The sequence below is a fragment of the Bufo gargarizans genome, chromosome 10, assembly GCF_014858855.1.
Source record: "Bufo gargarizans isolate SCDJY-AF-19 chromosome 10, ASM1485885v1, whole genome shotgun sequence".
NCBI classification, from domain to species: Eukaryota; Metazoa; Chordata; class Amphibia; order Anura; family Bufonidae; genus Bufo; species Bufo gargarizans.
In genome coordinates, this window is record NC_058089.1 from 74,801,645 (window position 1) to 74,815,907 (window position 14,263).

Consider the following 14,263-nt stretch of genomic DNA (forward strand, 5'->3'; position numbering starts at 1 on the left):
TCTAAATACGCACCTAGCAGCAGATAGCATCACTCTGTAAAGAAACGTAGGGAATAAAAAAAAATCCTCTTAAAAAAATATATTATGAAATTAACCAGCACAGAACTGAGGACCTATGCAGATTGAAAAAATAAGTTATGCGAACCTTTGAAGGTGGTGATGGCTTTTCTTGCCCTCAGGTTCATGCATGCCATATGTGGTATGTGCAGCCATGTTCTGGAACAATACAGTTCAGGTACCTGCCATTTCTTCACCTGTTTAAACCTCTCATTTCCCAGATATTTATTATCAGTACTGCATATTGAGTTTAAATAACTGTTTATACCAGAGCAAAATGCATTAGAAGCATTGCAAACTATAAGGAAAAAATAGAACTTGTAAAAAACAAATAAAAGCAACCAAACTAAAGACCGAGAGATTAATTGCCAAAGAGAGCAAAACTAACCCTAAAATGTTTTTCAATTATATAAATGGTAAAAAGTATAAATCTGAAGGTGTTGGCCCTCTACAGAGTAATTAGGGGGGAGTTTCAGAGAGCGATGAGGAGAAAGCAAAGCTATTAAATATTTTTTCTCTCTACTGTATTCACTGAAGAAAATAAACTGTCATATGAAATGCAGAATGTAAAAGTTAAGTCCCCATTAAAAGTGCCCTGTTTGACACAGGAAGATATACAGCGGCATCTTAAAAAGATTAAAATAGACAAATTGCCAGGACCAGATGGCATACACTCCCGTATACTAAGAGAATAGTCATAGTCATAGCCAGACCCCTATTTCTAATATTTAAGGACTCTATACTGACAGAGGGTGTTCCACAGGATTGGCGCATAGCAAATGTAGTGCCAATATTCAAAAAGGGTCCAAAAACAGAGCCCGGAAACTATAGGCCGATAAGTTTAACATCTGTCATGGGTAAACTGTTTGAAGGTTTTCTAAGAGATGCTATCTTGGAGTACATCAAGGAAAATAAGCAAATAACGCCATATCAGCATGGCTTTATGAGGGATCGGTCATGTCAAACTAATTTAATCAGTTTCTATGAGGAGGTAAATCCTAGACTTGACAGTGGGGAATCAATGGATGTCGTATATCTGGACTTCTCCAAAGCATTTGACACTGTACCGCATAAAAAGTTAGTAAATAAAATGAGAATGCTTGGACTGGGAGGAAATGTCTGTATGTGGGTAAGTAACTGGCTGAGTGATAGAAAACAGAGGGTGGTTATTAACGGTACATACTCAGATTTGGTCACTGTCACTAGTGGAGTTCCTCAGGGGTCAGTATTGGGCCCTATGCTCTTTAACATATTTATGATCTTGTAGGCTTGCACAGTAAACTATGAATTTTTGCAGATAACACTAAAATGTGTAAAGTAATTGACTCAGAAGAGGACAGTATACTGCTACAGATGGATCTGGATAGATTGGAGGCTTGGGCAGAGAAGTGGCAGAAGAGGTTTAACACTGACAAATGTAAAGTTATGCACATGGGAAGGAATAATGCAAGTCACCTGTACATACTAAATGGTAAAACACTGGGTAACACTGACATGGAAAAGGACCTAGAAATTTTTGTGAACAGCAAACTAAGCTGTAAAAACCAGTGTCAGGCTGCTGCTGCCAAGGCCAATAAGATAATGGGTTGCATCAAAAGGGGCATAGATGCCCGTGATGAAAACATAGCCCTTCCACTTTACAAATCACTAGTCAGACTACACATGGAGTACTGTGTACAGTTCTGGGCTCCTGTGAACAAGGCAGACATAGCAGAGCTGGAAAGGGTTCATAGGAGGGCAACTAAAGTAATAACTGGAATGGGTGGAATACGGTACCCTGAAAGATTATCAAGGGTTATTCAAAAGACAACTTAGGGGAGATCTAATAACTATGTATAAATATATCAGGGGTCAGTACAGAGATCTATCCCATCAGCTATTTATCCCCAGGACTATGACTGTGACGAGGGGACATCCTCTGCATCTGGAGGAAAGAAGGTTTCTACATAAACATAGAAGAGGATTATTTACGGTAATACCAATAAGACTATGGAACTCTCTGCCTGAGGAGGTGGTGATGGTGAGTACAATAAAGGAATTCAAGAGGGGCTTGGATGTATTTCTGGAGTGTAATAATATTACAGGCTATAGCTACTAGAAATAGATTGTTGATCCAGGGAGTTATTCTGATTGCCTAATTGGAGTCTGGAAGGAACTTTTTTTTCCCCTTAAGTGGGGAAAATTGGCTTCTACCTCCCAGTTTTCTTTTTTTTTGCCTTCCTCTGGATCAACTTGCAGGATAACAGGTCGAACTGGATGGACAAATGTCTTTTTCGGCATTATAAGTGCTTTGTGGTCCACAAACTATGAATCTGCAAAACTCAGATACCAGCCATGTGCACTGTGAGGACCCACTGATTTCAATGGGTCCATGGGGCGCATGTTGCAGAGAATATGGGGCATGTCCTATAGTTTGTGGAGTGGCCGCACGGATGCGGAAGCAGACGCATGTTTTTATTTTTTTACTGTAGATTTTATATTCTATTTTCCCTACATGATTATGGGACAGCCATCTTACCTGAGCTGCAGTTAACAGAATTTCAAATATTTGTTTTACAGCAGCCACATGGGCTACAGAGCATAGACCACAATGGATGGGAGATAATTACTGAAAAGTAATCTGTAGAGAACAGGAATTGTTTGAATATCATTAGGGTTAGTAGTGTAATAACTGCAGAATTGTTTAAATGTTTTTAAAAATATAGAAAGCAACATGAAAAAAATTTAAACAATTGTCACGACCCTTGGTCATGGTCGTGACTCCTTGGGTGCCGCATGCTGTTGCCCGCGGTTTGGGAGTTTGTCAACCGCAGCTGGGGCACTTAGTTGTTTGCCTCAGGTGCGGTTGCCGCGGACAACAAGTGTGCGTGCGGTTGCCCTTGGCAACGGGTTTTGTGTTAATGCCCGTTTGTATGTCTGTGTGCACTTTGTGTTGTTTGTTGTGCACGAGGTGATGTTTTATATGCACCTTGACTCCTCCCTTCACCTGCGGTGGTCCGCGGCAACGTCTGGCGATGTTTGCATGCTGTGGAAGTGTCTCGGCCTGTTGGCTGTTCTGGAGGACACGGTTGCCACGCATGCCGTTGCCGTCGGAGACAGGTGAGTGAGGTTGTGTGCTTTCCCCTTTATGTGAGTTTCCTTTCTGTGTTGCTGGAAGGGTTAACTCCCTTCCCAGTGTGTGTGATTTCACTGGGTGTGTGCTGATCGTTGGGTGGGGCCTCTTGGCCTATAAAGCCTCAGTCCCTGGCTGGGCTCAGTAGGTTGCTCTCAGCCATGCTGGCTGGAGCAGCCTCCTGTCTCCTCCATCTGCCTGGTGGGGACCATCCTTCTGGTCATAAACCATTGTCAGTTAAAACTATGTTCACGGTGTTATCTAGGTGTGTGTGGGGTTATCTTGTTAGTGCAGCTTATGGTTTCCTGGTTTCCCGTGTAATGTCTGGTGTGTGCTGTGTCCTTTATGTTGCTGTGGACATCAGCACTTGTTCATGGGTTCCAGGTTTGTGTGTCTGTGGCAGGTAAGTGCAGGACTAGTCTCACTTACCTGTCATTTCCATATGTCTGTTGATGTTCCCCCTGTGTTGCTTGGCCGTTGAGACCCCTGCTCCTCCGTGCCTAGGAGGAGTAGGGCGTCTGACTCTGTCCCCTAGTACAGGGCCGACTTGAGGGCTCATAGGGACTGTAAGGTTCCGGCGTATGAGTCCTCCTACCATCAAGGTAGGCTCATACTGATAGGAGACAGGGTCAGCGTTAGGGACGCAATAGGAGGTGACCTGCTCCCTAACTCTGTGGTCCCGGCCAAGGGGTAACGCTACCATCTCCTGGCACCGCACGGCTGGGGGTTTCCCCCACCGCCAGCCGTGACAACAATAGGTCATTTTCTGATTACACATTTCTCTAACCCCTTAATGACCAGGCAATTTTGCACCTCCGTGACCAGGCTTATTTTTGAAAATCTGACATGTATCACTTTACGTGGTAATAACTTTGGAACGCTTACTTATCCAAGCCATTCTGAGATTTTCTCGTGACACATTGTACTTTATGACAGTCATAAATTTGAGTCAATATATTTCACCTTTATTTATAAAAAGAATCTCCAAATTACCAAAAGGTTTTAAACATTCACAATTTTCAAAACTTAATTTCTCCGCTTTTTAAACAGAAAGTGATACCTCATAAAATATTTATTACTTAACATTCCCCATATGTCTACTTTATGTTGGCATCATTTAGGAAATGTCATTGTCAATGTTATTTTTTTGGGACGTTAGAAGGCTAAGAATTTTAGAAGCAATTCTTAAAATTTTTATGAAAATTTCTAAAATCCACTTTTTAAGGTCCAGTTCAAGTCTGAAGTCACTTTGTGGGGCTTACGTAGTAGAACCCCCCCCCCCCCCATAAATTATCCCATTATGGAAACTGCACCCCTCAAGTTACGCAAAACTGATTTTACTAACTTTGTTAACCCTTTAGGTATTCCACAAGAATTAAAGGAAAATGGAGATGAAATTTCAAAATTTCACTTTTTTGTCAGATTTTCAATTTTCAATAATTTTTTTAACAGCCAAGCAAAACTCAATATTTATTACCCTGATTCTACTATATGGGGGCAGAAGAAAAGGAATGCCGTATGGTGTTTGGAAGGCACATTTTGCTGGACTGGTTTTTAAACACCATGTCCCATTAGAAGCCCCCCCAGATGTACCCTACAGTAGTGACCCCATTTTGGAAACTATGGGATAAGCTGACAGTTTTATTGGTACTATTTTGGGGTACATATGATTTTTAATCGCTCTATATGATGTTTTTTAGGAGGCAAAATAACCAATATGTTTTAGCACAGTTTTTATTTTTAGTTTTTTACAACATTCATCTGACAGGTTAGATCAGATGCTATTTTTATAGAGAAGGTTGTTACGATGTGATGATATCAAATATGTCTACTTTCTTTATTTGTTTCAGTTTTACATTATAAAGCATTTCAGAAAAAAATTATGCATTTGTGTCTGTATTTATTTATTTATTTCTGCCGATCATCTTGTGCAGGGGTTCGTTTTTTGCAGAAAGCATTGACTTTTTTATTGGTACTATTTGTGGGTACATATGATTTTTTGATCATTCATTATTAAACTTTTTGGGACAAGGAGATCCCAAAATTTGTAATTTTGGTAGTTTTTATTTATTTTTACAGCGTTCACCTGAGGGGTTAAGTCATGTGATATTTTTATACAGCAGGTTGTTATGGACGTGGCAATACCTAATATGTACACTTTTTCTTATTTATTTAAGTTGTACACAATTAAAAGCATTTTTAAAACAAAAAAAAATAATGTTTTAGTGTCTCCATAGTCTGAGAGCCATAGCTTTTTTTATTTTTTGGCGAATTGTCTTAGGTAGGGTCTCATTTTTTGCGGGATGAGGTGATTGTTTGATTGGTACTATTTTGGGGGTGTGCCACAGTGAGGGGTTGTGTCTGGCAAGGCAGGTATTTTCCTACCAACTATGTGCGGCTGGGCTGGTTTCCAGCCAGGTGAGATCAAATACCGGACCGGAGTTTAAGTGCCAGTCTGGGTTTTTGGCAGCATCTGACTGTCCTTAAATAGGCAGCTGGGCTCTGCAGAAATGTCTCGATGTTTTTGGGATCTGAGACTTTGTGCCGTGCTGGAGGGCAGAGAGTGGCACGCTGGGGAAACAGGCCACCTAAAGCTTGCTGTAGACTACTGGAGACAGAACTGCCAGCAAGGTGACTTGTGTTATATGAACTTTCCATTGTGTGTGAATTAACACCAAGACTGCAAAGTTACGTGCTGTTTTGCGCAATTGCCTTAAACACTGACATTTTGAGAACTTGTATTTTGCTTCTGTACTGTGCACACTAACCCTATCTACCAGAGCAAAACCCCACAATTGGTGGAGGATGCGAGCAAGAGCAGTGAGGCTGGCGTGAACACCAATATTTTTGGTTTCTGCATTTTTCAGGCACGGTTGTATGTCATACATTAAACCAGCTGTATTAAAACCAGTGTTACGACAAAATAGAGGCTGTTGTAAAGGCCCTCATGGAGGCTAATCTGCAGCAGCGAGAGACCAACCTGCAGCAACGCGAGGCTAGTAAGCAGCAGGAGACTAACCAGTTGCTGCTACAACACGTGATGGCTTTGCAGACAGCAGGAGACAACCCTGCTCAGTGTGATAGTGGGAGACGTGGAGGACTTGCCGCTGGGTCCTGAGTTGGCAGACCTCAATGTCTCCAGGGATAATTTTGGTACCACCCAACGTCGGTACCCAACCCTATCCCGTGCCTTTGAAAATGTGTTAATAGTAGATAATGAACCACAACAACCTGGGGCAGAGTCAGTGTTTTCCCGCTTTGTAGTTCATCAGGATATGTTGTATTGGGTACACCAACTATGGGATAAGTCTATTGAACAGTTGGTGGTCCCCAAGGCTTATCACAAGATTGTGTTAGATCTAGCCGACCAACACATTCTTGGGGGTCACCTGGGGCTGCAGAAAATTCTGGATCGTATTCTACAGCGGTTTTACTGGCCCAGCATATTCAAAGAAGTGGAAGAGTTTTGTAGGTCTTGCCCAACCTGCCAGATAACCAGCCCCCAGCCACATTTCCGTAGTCCCCTAGTACCCTTACCGATTATTGAAGTACCGTTTGACCGAATAGCTATGTACCTCATAGGTCCAGTACCGAAGTCCGCCAGGGGCATTAACACATCTTAGTCATTCTAGACTACGTCACTCGGTACCCAGAGGCGGTGCCACTGCGACATACCTCGGCTAAACTCATAGCTAAGGAGTTAATGGAGATATTTTCCTGAGTAGGACTACCTAAAGAAGTTCTAACCGACCAAGAGGCCCCTTTTATGTCCAAGGTGATGAGAGAACTCTGTAAGTTGCTGCACATAAAACAACTACGGATGTCCATTTACCATCCGCAAACAGACAGTTTGGTAGAGCGGTTTAACCAAACATTAAAAAATATGTTGAAAAAGGTAGTGTCTAGTGTTGAGCAAGTTTTGTCTGCCGAATACCAGTTCAGCTCGAGCATCGCTATGCTCAGCACATGGCGGTACTTGGTCGAGAACCGCATATGCTCAAGCACAATGCTCGAGTCTCCTCCTCGCATGTTTCGCGACTGCTAAGCAGCCAATAAACGTGCAGGTAAGTACTGCCCTCACTGTAATGCCAGTAGCCATGTTGGCTTCTGGCATTACAGTGATTGGCTGGCCGGAACGCATCATCAGGTGCTATATAGCACCCAATGACGCGTGTTCGCCTCATTCAAAGTCAGGAAGAGCTGATCATAGGAAGGGACAGAGAGTGTAGGGAGTGTGACTTGTGTTATATGAACTTTCCATTGTGTGTGAATTAACACCAAGACTGCAAAGTTACGTGCTTTTTGTGCAATTGCCTCAAGTGTGAATAAACACTGACGTTTTGAGTTAAGAACTTGTATTTTGCCTCTGTACTGCACCCGCTTACCCTATCTACCAGAGTGAAACCCCACAGGGGGCGTATGCCCTTTTGATCACTTGGTGTTGCACTTTTCGTGATTGTAGGTGACAAAAAATGTATTTTTTGGCACTGTTTTTATTTTTATTTTTTTACGGTATTCATCTGAGGGGTTAGGTCATGTGATATTTTTATAGAGCTGGTTGTTATGGATGCGGTGATACCAAATATGTTTAGGGTATTTTATTTTGTTCATTTTTACCCAATTATATGTGCATATATGGGAAAATGTTAGATTCATTTTTTTTTACACTTTTTCTTTCACTTTTTTTTTTACTCAGACCCACTTGGTTCTTGAAGATCCAGTGGGTTTGATGGCTCTACATGCTCTGCAGTAGACTGTATAGTGTACTGCAGTGTATTTTCCTTCACAGTAAGCCTGATCGGGTTCCTGCCTCTGGCTGCCACAGAAGAGCAGCGGCCCGATGGGAGGGGGGAAGGACGGAGCTCCCTCCCTCTGTTATGATCAATCAGGATACTGCCACAGCAGTGGAGCGCCCAATGGGGGAGGGAGGGAGCTTCACCCTGTTAATCCCTGCCATACAACGGTCCCTTCAGACCGCGGCATGGAAGGGGTTAAACGGATGCCATCCATGCCAGCACCGATGTCGGCCTTTACAGTAGATTGTCAGCTGTATGTTACAGCTGACAATCTACTACCACTCAGCCATCCTGGAAAATTTATCAGCCCCCTCATTATTACCTGGCCCCGCTTGGCCATCCTGAAGGGGGGGGTGATCGGGGCACAGTAAACACAGCAGCGCAGCCTCGATCTCCTCAACACTCGCTGAGGAGATCGGAGCTGCGCTGCTGAACGCTGCATTTGGTCAGTCAAATCTGATTGACTAATCGCGGTGATCCAAAGGCAGGGACTGTTTTGATGCCGGTGTCACCGTATACTTGCAGTGACACTTTGATCTCATTACGTACTGTGCACGTCATAATGCGGTAACTAGCACCACATCATGAGGTACACAGAACGTCATTAGTCACTAAGGGGTTAAAACAAATATAAGCATGAAGCTGAACAGCTGGGAATATAACTAGGATATTTGCATGACATGATAGAAACAGAGGTTTTATTTTGCATTTAAGACTGATTTGTTACAGTCCACTGCAGGGAGCTCTGACTCCAAGACAACCACAGCCCTCCTTAGTGCAATATGTGTAGTGACAACCTCTTCCTTCACACACACCTTTTTGCGGTGGATTTTGTACTAGTTTGACATGCTTTTGAATGTTTTTTTTCCTACAGAGAAGTATTAGAGAAGATGCTTGGAAAAGTTCCATACCTAGAGCATTCTGCTTTGTGGGAAAAAAAAATTATAAATTGACAAAACAACAAACCAAAAATATGAACAATAGCACAAATATCACTGTTTATAGTGTTTTATTTTAGAATTCCTTATCATCTTACTTAAAAAACTGAAGGTTTTCAAACAACATCTCTTAGCAACCATCAGTGAAAAACGCATCACATTCGTACTTGCTTGAGATGCAATGTACTTTTTACACAGCCCCATTCACTTTTATGGGGCCAGGGCTGCGTGAAAAATGCAGAATATAGAACATGCTGCGATTTTCACGCAACGCACAAGTGATGCGTGAAAAACAATGCTTATGTACACAGACCCATTGAAATGATTCAGTGCGGGCACAATGCGTTTGCATCATGCATTGCGCCCCTGCGGAAAACTTGCTTATGTAAAAGGGGCCTTAAGAACAAATCTGGCTTATATCCTGATCTCCCCCTTTCAGCTACGTATATTTTCTTGGAGTACACTGCACTGCAGCATCAATTATGCCATCAGGTAGGAAGATATTTTAGAAACAAAGTTTGCTTTGAACTATTTGAAATGCTATAAATCAAATTCCCTACTATTCTGTTGTTACAGGCAATGCTACCGCCTGAGGGATTGCAGGTAATTTACATCTCAGCAGGATCCACAGTGTATTTGGTTTACTGAAACTAACCTTGGAATAGCCTTTATGCAGTTCCCTATTTTGTTTCTGGAGGCTATATATCGACCATATATTTGTGTCCACATCCGTTCCACAATTTTGCAGAATGGATGTAGACCCATTCAATTCAAAAGGGCCGCAAAAGATGCATGGCTCCGGAAAAAGTATAGAATATGTCCTATTCTTGTCCACAATTGTAGACAAGAATAGGCATTTCTATCATAGGGCTGGCCGTACCGCAAAATGTGGAATGCAAATGGCAGGTAGACGTGTTTTGCAGATCTGCAATTTACAGGCCGCAAAACAGATATGGCCGTCTCATTGGGCCCTTAAATTTTTTTTTACATTTAAACTTCCTGTTATAGTCCGCTTTCACATGAGCCTATTTGCAATCTGTATATTGCTCGAATTTTATGTACCGAAATCTGCTGCTAATGTTAAGGAATAGAACTATTCACATGAGCGTATAATTTCTGTGTATTTGTCCGAGTTTTCTGTGTTTTTGTTTCCAAATACGCACATTACAGTCTATGGGAGTGCATCAAGAATACAGGGAGGAAAGAATACGCAAGTAAATCCTGATGAAATTCTGAAGCAATACTGATGACAATACTGATTGTACATCATCAGGAATCCGTGCATAATCCAGAGCCAGTATACTGATGGATTTCAATGCACTCGTGAGAAAGAGGCTTCAGATTTTTTTATTCATCTTTTACATTCATCAATCTCTTCTTAGAATATAACCAGTCTAGCTAGTTTAGAAAAAGCTACACACATGATGGATGTGTATCTGTGGTTGCGCTGATGTTATATTATATTGTGTTATATTATAATATATTTACTTTAGTATAAATATATATAAAATATAAATACAGATGAAAAAAATATTAAAAAATTTGATTCGGTAGCTTTGCCGAAGTTCACTTATCGCCAAGAAATTTGATTCGTTACGAGTTAATTCACTACAAATCGCTATAAATCAGGCAAACCCAGGCCACTCCGACATCGGGAACAGCCACATGGAGCAGCCATGCACTGTGTAGTCCTTCTTCATTGTTAATGGCTGTGCGGCACCTTTAAACAGGGGCTGTTGCTGGTATGGGGTTTGGTTAGCTAGGTGGGGGGACAATATGCATATTATTGGTGTTCTGGCCTGAAATCTCCTGCAGGTTATTTGACAGTAAACACAGAATATTAATCAACTCTGGCATACCCACTTCTCTAACCCCAGCGCCCTCCTGCCCTACAGGTAGGAGCCCTTCTTCTGCCATCTGCTTTTCCTCCTTTCCCACATAATCTAATATCGATGAGAATATGTCATCAGGAACATCCAGCTCCTCCTCTCTCTGTATCTTTCTGACTTTTCTAGGAAGTAAAGTCAGCAAAAGATGAGGATGTCATTAAGACTTGGCTCTCCTAAGGGGTGCAGACTGGATGGTATTGGTTGGCACGCTGGGCACTTAAGGCTTCCATCTTATTGGTATTGAATTCTTCTATTAATCGTTTGCAGCAACACTGTCCCTAGCACATGAGCACTTGCCACGTCTCTCCCTATGCTTACAGGACAATGGCGGAGACTGCGCGGGATGAGGGTTTTATAGGGCTGTGACATCACAGGGGGTGGCTATCTGCAGATTGGCTGGCTGCAAGGCATTATGGGTGATCTCGTGTTCCCGGGCTTGTCTCCTTAGTTTCTTTTTGCAACACGTGCAACCGCCACTTTAGGAAAACCTGATTTGTTACCATGAAGTGCAAAGAAATTCGGATTAGTTGTGAATAGATTTTTTCCTAAACTTCGCACCAAATTCCACTTTGAATGCTTCGCTTCACTCAGCATAACATAATATATTATACACGCGTGTTTCTGCAGATTTTCTCCCAAGTTCTATAAATGTACAAAATAATTTACTGGCTCCCTTGGAAATTGGCATTGCATCATTCATGCATCTATGGTGCATAGTTCACTTTGTGTCAAAGTTTTGTGCATTAATTTAATAAATCTGTCTAAAACTAGATGTGACATTATACAACAACAATGTTCTAAAACTGGATGCAAAACACGATGGAATTCATTAACGACTACAATAATAAATGTGCTTTTATATGTCTAAGGATCCATTCACACGTCCGCAACTGTTTTGTGGTCCGCAAATTGTGGAGCCGCAAAACACGGACACCGGCCATGTGCATTCTGCCTTTTGCGGACCGCACATGGCTGGCACTATAATAGAAATGCCTTTTCTTGTCCATGTCTGCAGATAAGAATAGGACGTGTTCCATCTTTTTGCGGGGCCGTGGAACGGAAGTGTCGATGCAGACAGCACACACGCATCTTTTGAAAATGAATAGGTCTGCCCCTGTTCTGCAAAATTGTGGAACGGATGCGGACTCATTTTGCGGACATGTGAATGGACCCTTAGGGACATGAGACATATTGTAGGTTGTTTCAGTCCTAGTCTTTAGATGGTCACCATATTTGTAATAATTATTTTAGCCACATGATGTCAATAGAGAGCACTTTCTCAAAGAACAAGAAAAAAATCACTGTATATGCAGAAATGTTTAATTAGTGAAAATGGAGAAATAAGAAAATTATGCAATTTAACACTTGAGTCTCTAAGGTTTGTACAGTTTTTAGCCTTTGAATGTGGAATAATTCAATTTACTGATACAATTCAAACATCTGTGTGAAATAACTCAAGCAAGTGACAGACTCTACTGGTAAGTCATGATCTCTATAGAATGGGCTTCTGGACCTCAGGGGGCACATTCGCATTTGATAGTTTGGGTCCTTTAGTCCTTAATGTGTCTATTTTTTCATATTTCTATGGAACCTTTATTAAGTGTAAAAACAAGCAGATTGGAATGTGTCTACTGTTTTTTTGTTGTACAAGTAGCATAGCGGCAGGGATACAGAGTCTAGTTTAATAGCTAGTTCTTTCTACTACTATTACTACTATTACTATTACTGTATATTATTATATTAGTAAATTAAACATGAATGAAATAAAGTTTAAAGTCTACACTTATTTTTCATCATCATCGTTCCAACAGCGCTGCAAATCTCCTGCGTAGTCACAGAGATAAGAAGATGTAACTTAAAAAGGTTTTCCATTTTCAAAAAAAAGTCTAAGGTCAGGAAGGGAATTTGTATAATGTGTATAAAAATAAAATATGCTGTACCTATCTTATTGTGCTCCTTAGGTAAGTGCCTGACTGCTGGGCTGAGGTCACATGTTGTTGACATGACATCATCACTGCATTTATTTGTAAACAGAAAGTCACTTTAACCCCTTTCTGACATAGCAGCTTTCTGTTTTTGTCTTCTCAGAGCCATAACATGTTATACCTTTTCTGTTGCACTTTCTAATGGCATATTTAATATTGCATACTGGAAACAAATTCCAAATAGGGGGAAATTGAAAAAAAATACTATTTCACCACAATTTTATTTTTATCTTTACAGTCTTCACTAAGTGGTAAAACTGACGAGGGACGCTCTGTAGTTTTTATTGATACCATTTTGAGGTGTGCATGACTTTTTGATAACTTGTTATTCAATTTTTTGGGGGACAATCGGCCATATTGATTTTTTCCCATTATGCAATTCACCATATGGAATAAATTATTATATAGAATCCTGTACAGTACAAACAGTGCACCAGAAAAACTAAATCGCCAACCTAGTGCCCAAAGGAGCAGCTCATCCTGGCAAAGGTATAGAGTAATGGAAGCATGTAATGCTGAGCTGCACCGTACAGCAGTGCTACTAGATGTTAAAGTGCATGCTTCTCTGTAATACAGGTGTTTTACTAGGGAAATGTCCATGTTGAGGTAGTTGACATGAATCTGCCCTCACCTAGATCTTCCACCATCCAGTTGTCTGCAGCCCTTCACAGACAGCTTGCCATACATTTAAGATTGCTGTCAGATGAACACCTATTAAGCCGTCAGCCATGTCTCCTAACCCTTCCCCACACAAAGGCACCTTTGAGAAAAAGGAGTAATGCTTCTCTACCTCACATTTTCCTTTGCGGGAGAATAGGGAGGTCTCCATACACATTGTATGGTCAGCTGTGCATTGCCAGTTTAATTAAATGGAAATGATCAAGAAATAGGACACTGCTTATAGGGAGACCCTCCCATTAAACCTTGATCCAGCGCACTTGTCAATGCATGTTATATTTATCTTACCTGTGTGATGCTGTCTCTCATAGTTGGGGATCTCCCTTTCCTTGTAGTTGTGGTGGCCATGGTCGTAGTTGTCTCCATTATGGTGGTAGACATGTCAGCCAAAAGTGTAGTGGCTGTAGTCTCTGTGGTCATGACTGATGGAACTTCACCAACAAGCATTAGATTGCCTTCTGTCCTGACATTGGGGTCACTCTCTGCAGCGAGGGACAGCACTTTTAGGCCATTGTAATACAAGCCTGATATCTGACCCTGGAATGGACGTCCTTGGTCCTTTCCTCCAACCTTGATGACCGCCTGGCTGTTGAAGATGGTGAGCTGCCGACCTAATAAGTGACAGTAAAAAAAAAAGTCAATACATACTGTAAGAAGAGACTATGATCTATTGAACAGACAGTACAGTCAATATGCAGCTGATATTTAATAATATACATATCAGCAGCACTGTTTGAGTAACGGGCAGTGAGAAAAAGAAGATGTGTTCTGTACTATTTTTTTCCCTTCAGCTCTATTATGAATGCAA

General features: G+C 41.4%; 1 protein-coding gene across 2 annotated transcripts in view; it reads right to left on the bottom strand.

The window, feature by feature from the left end:
* NRXN2 (neurexin 2) overlaps positions 1-14,263 on the bottom strand; it is an 858,623-nt gene that overhangs the window by 85,540 nt on the left and 758,820 nt on the right. For both annotated transcript variants that reach the window (XM_044270141.1, XM_044270142.1), the window contains one exon: positions 13,744-14,066. In XM_044270141.1, the coding sequence (XP_044126076.1) occupies positions 13,744-14,066 (323 nt within the window). The remainder of the gene's footprint in view (positions 1-13,743; positions 14,067-14,263) is intronic.